Below are 6000 nucleotides of genomic sequence, written 5' to 3'. Positions count from 1 at the left end.
AGGAATTTCAAAGATGAATCAGTACTCACATGCTAATTAAGGGAGAACCGACAAAGTCATTCAGAAAATAATTTAGAATAATTAATATATCTGAGAACTTTTGTAATCCACACGGGCATGCTTTGTGAGTAGCGGAAAACACAGCACATACCCAACTGTTTGGTCTTAAGTGCTACAAGAGCAGAGCAAAACAAACCTTACCAGCATCCAGCTGCTTAAATGGTCTCTGGGACCATCCTGATCCAATTCCCAGGAGACACATCCCATCCTTAGAAAGCCAGCAGGGGTCAGATGAAGACTGGAGAGAGGCCAAGAACTTAGGAGCCTGGAGACTTCAACCACGTGCCAGGGCCGGCTGAGGCACAGGGCAGGGCAGCAGAAGCCTGGGCTATGGTGTCTGCCCCTCAGTGCTCCCAGACACCGGAGTGGGGAATCTGGCACTTCTTGCACCAGTATTAACATTCACTTCAGATGAGGAAAGGTACTGAGCTTGGAGTACTTTAGAAGCTAACTTCTACGGGCTAGTGAGATGCAAATCAAGTGGTACCAGCTTGCTAACCTGCATCAGAAAATGAAATGTGGTGAAAAGGAGAGGAACATGCCTCTTTCTCTATGTGCCTCAGACCTCTACACAATTGAGTACATGGCCTGCTCCTCTGAGGGTCCATGTGCACTCAAGTAGCCATCTGCGGTGCCTTATGATGGTACGTCCCTCTGTCTGGGGGCCTGTGTCTCCCTGCTATCCTGCGGCTGTCAAGGGCTTTGCATCAGGCCCTGTGGTATGGACAACACGCTCCAACCACTGCCTGCTCATCAGGAGCAACATCCCTACCTTTTCTCTCTTGACTTTTCTTCTAGTCATATCCTCAGGATGAGAAAGTATCTATCAAGACCAAGGTGCAAGAAAGGCAAGAGATGGAGACAGAAAGCAAATGGCAACATGATGACCTGGCAGTTACGGGATGTTGAGTTGAACACGGGAATTCGCAGCATGCTTGAGCAGGGCAGGGGCGTACATTTGTTCTTCAGGAGGGACAACAACAAAATGCTAGCAGCTGCCACCAAACTGAAAAGCTTCTTTCAGCTCTAACTAGCATGATGCAGTGGTGTCTACTGCAATAGAGAGAAAGAAGGGAAAAAGCTATCAACTTACTGGGTTCCCATCGATGCCTGGAGGTCCTCGTTCCCCAAAATCACCAGGAAAACCCTGCGGAGAGGAGGCAAACAGAAGTATTAGTTATTGACACACCCTTGTGTAAAGACAGCCAACTTAAAAACCGCTCCCCCTGCACTCAGTGCAGCACGTTGGTAGACAGCAGGTCACAAGGAAGTGTGGGCCATCCAGCCTGCTTGTCCTCATCCAAACCACTCCTGTTCCTGCTTCACCAGCACATCGCTCAGTGAGAAGCTCTGCGAGGCCAAGAGCTCTGATTCACTGCTTTCTCCTGGGGCCAATGAAGGGTAACCAGAAGTACCATTTACAAGGCTCAGCCATGAGCTGCACATGAACTAATGGGAGCCTTGAGAGGAAGAATCAGCGAGGAAAAAGGAAGGCTTTTTCCTTGGCCGTGCTATGAAAAGCACCCATTGCTGAGGCTGCTGGACCTGCTGCGTTCACACCTTGTCTTGCAAGCTGTGTCCAGCCCTTAATCAGCCGTGCCTTTTCTTAGCACCAGTTGTCAGCCGTGGGCACGCTTCATGCGGCAGGCAAGGCTTTGCAGCACCAGGTAGAAAGACAATGTGAGTGTGCATAGCAGAGAGAAGGGGTGGAAATCAGTGCTTCTTCCTCCTTTTGGTTCACCCAAATACTCCAGTATGTCCAACAATGAATATGCAGCCCTGAAGATTATGTCGTGAAGTGATAATCCCACATTTGGAAGATCAAACTCTGTATTTAAAGATAGAGTGCTTTCTATCCTCTTTCAGGAAGAAATATCCTACTGATAGGATACATCCTTAAAAGTCAATACCTCCTTAAAAGTCAATCCCAAATCCCTTACGTTCTGGAATAATTCATAAACTTCACTGCAATGACTATCCTCAGAAATGGATTGTCAATCTGAATTATTTCATCCTGTCTACTAACAGAATCATTTTAACAGTACCCCCTTCTCATAGGACAGCTGAATAGCGTAATGCCTGTTGGAGCCCATGCAGATGCTTAATGGAGCTGATCAAAGATGCCTAGTGAATTCACTCCAATGCATTCACGACCTTTCAGTTTGCCAGAGGAACAAACGGTTCCAAGCTCATTACGGTCCACACCCCAGAGCTGTGAAAGACCATGTTTACTACATGAAAAAGTCACCACAAAAGACTACTTCATCATCTCGTTATATCCGATACGAATCTGGAAGACTTCAAACAATTATAGAAAAGGGAGTGGAGGTACTAAGCCAGAGCCAGAACATGGTGGTACGACACGTTCTCTCTCGCACTCTTAGACAGACCCTGTGCTCCCCTAAGCCCCCCAGTTCCCTATTACAAACAAATCATACAGCAGCTTGCTCTTCCCTGTCCTGTCGTGCTCTGACTCCCTCAGAAAGAGCTCAGCGCAGGGGTTCGTAACCTCTGTGGTTAGTAAACCCTCTTAGTCAGTACACCTACGTTTTCAAGGAGGAAGCAGTTGAGTTTAAGACGGATTGGACTCAATTTTCCCTTGAGCTTGAACTTCATTCAGCAAAGGACTGGCAGGGAGGAGGCTGCCAAGAGCTATCAGGGACCAGCTCAAACATCGGCAGCTTCAGGGCTGCTCTGAACTTCAGCTGCGGTGGAGGGGGCTTTGGGAGGCTGTGTCACTGAGGTAAGAGAGTGCTGTCACTCTCCACTTCTTTTTCTTGCATGCCCCTTAAGATGCAGCGAGATAAAATATGACACAGCATCCACCTCCTTCGACTCCGAGCCAAAAAGGAAACCATCGTCTGCTAGAGGAGCTGCCCATGGGCAGAGCATATGCAGAGCCTAACCCCAGGATCTGACTCCTAGACTTGGTTAATTCAGCCAGGGCTACAATCCTGCTTTATTCTTCACATTATTCTGACTGCGGGCATCAGGTCAGGAAACTAAGAAATGTATTTGCATGTAAAAGGCTTCTAGCCAGAGCATCTACCTGTGTGCTTCAGTTCAGAGTGGGAACTTGTGAAACAAAGCTCCAAGCACCCCTGCTCCCTCTTCTGCTTATGGTGGACCAGACCTGGAGAGTAAGCAGTATTGCTCAGATGAAGCTACACCAGAAGATGTGCTCCAGAGACACACCAACGAGCTGCAACTGCTAGTGGGTGTGTTACTTTTGACTCAGACTAGGAGTCTCCGTAAAACTGCCTTACACCCTTCTCTGGCTCCACCAGACCGTGAGATAGATACAAAAGACAACACAACCATGTTCTGGGCTAGCTAAGAGCTTAAGAGACAGGGATGGAGCAGACAGGGAGGGTATGGTCCTTGCTGAGCCAGAAGGATGCCCTCTCTTCCTGCCCACTCCCCTGTATGCTACAAACACTGGTTACCTTGGAAAAGCAAACCAAGGGAAGCAAAATGTGACAGCCAACAGCAACACGCTATCTGGAAACCCATCAGCAACACTGAAAAGTGAAATGATCACAGCGGACAGTACAGGAAAACTATATGGGGAAGCTCTGCAGTCAAAGATGCCATCCAAGACCTCCCTTCGCCTTTGAGGGTTTACAACTCCTGGTCAACACAACCAGGTAAAAAGACACTGGTCAAACCTAAGGTGAGAGATGGGAGACCTGCTAAGACAACCAAAATTTTGCCCCCGACTTCAGAGCCAGCATTTCACCTCTTCTATACCAATTCCCTAGAGTATTCAGTACACACTCCTAAACGGACTTAAGCTATCACTTGTTTGCTTGGATGCAATACTTGTATTTTATGGGCATCACTGCAAATGGGAAAGTTGTCTGCCTTTTTCCAGCTGGGCACTACATCCCTCAAGCCTGTGCACACGCCAAGAAGCTGTGGTAAGCAACCGCTGGAAACAGCCTTCTGCCATCTAGAGACAAAGACGTCAAATATAACAAGAAGGCGGGGGGGCTACAACTTTCTTTAATGAAAAAAAGGGGAAAAAATAACTCTGCTACATGCTGAATCAATAAGATCAGATAAAACTCATTGCCCAGGCAAGACAAAAAAAAAAAAGACTGCCTTGGAATATTTTGCTGTTTACAGTCATACAACTTGCCAAGGAAAATATGAGTGTGCATAGACTGATACTGTACTTACGCTGCTGCAGATTTCAGTCACAGCCTTCAGCACTCCCCCAGATGTATCTTTCCTTTCTCAGAGGGCAGAGCTGGGCACAGAGTGACCCATGGATGCCACTGAGCAGCCTGGCCCTGGGGCTGCTAAGGTCTTGCCAATGTGGGAAGGTTTTTACTACTTTGAATAGTACAATTAAATCAATAAAACTACAGCAGCATAATAGCATCTAGAGGAATGCTTGCTCCAGACTAAAAGCATTTTCTAAATTTGGTTTAAATCTCTTCCAACGTGATATAAACATCGCATTCCCCTGCCAGAATAAAAGTGTCCAGATAGGAACTATTTAAATTCATATGTTTCCCACTAACCTCTTTTTATGCCTCAGTTTCTCGTACTAACCTCGCTGCTTAAAGATAAAGACATAGGAGATTTGAGGCACTTGGTAATAGAGTTAATAAAAATCTAGCTTTTACACAGGCTTTCCAACAGTAGATCTCCAAGTATTTAAAAAAGCAGATTAGTCCTGTTTTGAAGGCGGAGAGCCGAGTACCTGAGGTCACTTGGCCAAACTACCCAGTAAGTCAGAGATTCGACAATAAAACCCGTTCACAGCACGATGTGTCTCACCCTGCAGAGCTAGGGTTTCTGCCCATCCTCAAGGTGGGATGGAAAACGGTCAAAGTGGCAGGAAAGAGAGAAGAAAGCCTGGAACAGCGTGGGCTGGCATCATTGCTACAACAGCCAGGCCCAAGACAACACTCAGCAGCGAAGCCCTGACCTTGCCAACACCTGATCATCCTTAACATGCCATCTGCTCTCCTGGCATGAGCACCCCTCCCAGCCCAGGCTCACGGATCTCTGGGGTGATGGGTGGTCCCCTGGTACTTTTTGGCCCAATCTGTACAACAAACCCAGAGGAGGAGACAAATAGAAAGAGCAGCTTCAATTCAACTAACCCCAGGCATCCTAGCTCAAGATTTGAGCTTGGCAACACAAGTATTAACAGTCTTTTGCACATTAAACGAGACCTAGGCTGGTGGCTGCGGCATGAAGGAGGATATTTCAGCATCCATACTGTCTCCAAAGACCCAAACCAGGTTGTGAAAGCTATCCCAACACAGTCCTGCGCACAGCAGGAAACAATCAATCTCCTAAGCCCCTAATGAAAAAGAAAGCACTTTCTTTCCATGGGGTAAGCAGTAGCAGTTTAAACCACAATTACAGTTCCAGTGACCACAGTGGCCTAATTTATTGGATCTCACATGTCTGTAAAAGCTATTTTTTAGTGCCGCTCCCCTCCTGCCTGAGCCTAAAGGACAGAGATGTTCCTCAGGAACAAAACTAGCACTATTCAACCGAAACAAGCAGCTTAGGATTTGCAAGCAGACTTTGTCATCCCATTTGTTTCATTCCTGTAAGCAGCACTACCTCTCCTCTCCCGTGCACTGCTCCGGCAGCCTGAGGAGCCCAAACGGAGGGAGAACACATGGGGCAGGAAGCTCATTTTATGGTGCTGGCGGACAAGCAGGTCGCAACTGGCAGCCCATTACAGGAGCCTTGTGAAAGGGATTAAAGAGCCCAGCACATTCAGAGTCTCCTGACCTTCCCAAAGTGAGTGCAGAGGTTTTTTTGGTACAGAAAATCCACCATTTTTCAGGGTGCAGCTGTTTTTCCAGGAAGCCTGGTCCCTGGAAATTATGCTCAAGAACTGGGACAGCAAAGAAAACACTCTAGTGAAAAATATCGAGCCATGCCTCCTGCCTGCTGTGTGGGAGGGAG

The 6000-nt window shown here is 47.3% G+C and overlaps 1 protein-coding gene across 1 annotated transcript in view; it reads right to left on the bottom strand.

The window, feature by feature from the left end:
- The window catches only part of COL27A1 (collagen, type XXVII, alpha 1), a gene marked incomplete at its 5' end in the record, with an annotated part of 152145 nt that overhangs the window by 94148 nt on the left and 51997 nt on the right, over positions 1 to 6000 (bottom strand). Inside the window, one exon of the mRNA XM_009581850.1 lies at positions 1154 to 1207. Coding sequence (XP_009580145.1) covers positions 1154 to 1207 — 54 coding nt within the window. The remainder of the gene's footprint in view (positions 1 to 1153; positions 1208 to 6000) is intronic.

This window comes from Fulmarus glacialis, unplaced genomic scaffold (genome assembly GCF_000690835.1).
Source record: "Fulmarus glacialis isolate BGI_N327 unplaced genomic scaffold, ASM69083v1 scaffold1717, whole genome shotgun sequence".
Classification (NCBI taxonomy): domain Eukaryota; kingdom Metazoa; phylum Chordata; class Aves; order Procellariiformes; family Procellariidae; genus Fulmarus; species Fulmarus glacialis.
Note: the sequence above shows the minus strand (reverse complement) of the source record. Positions and strands in the feature narration are given on the sequence as shown.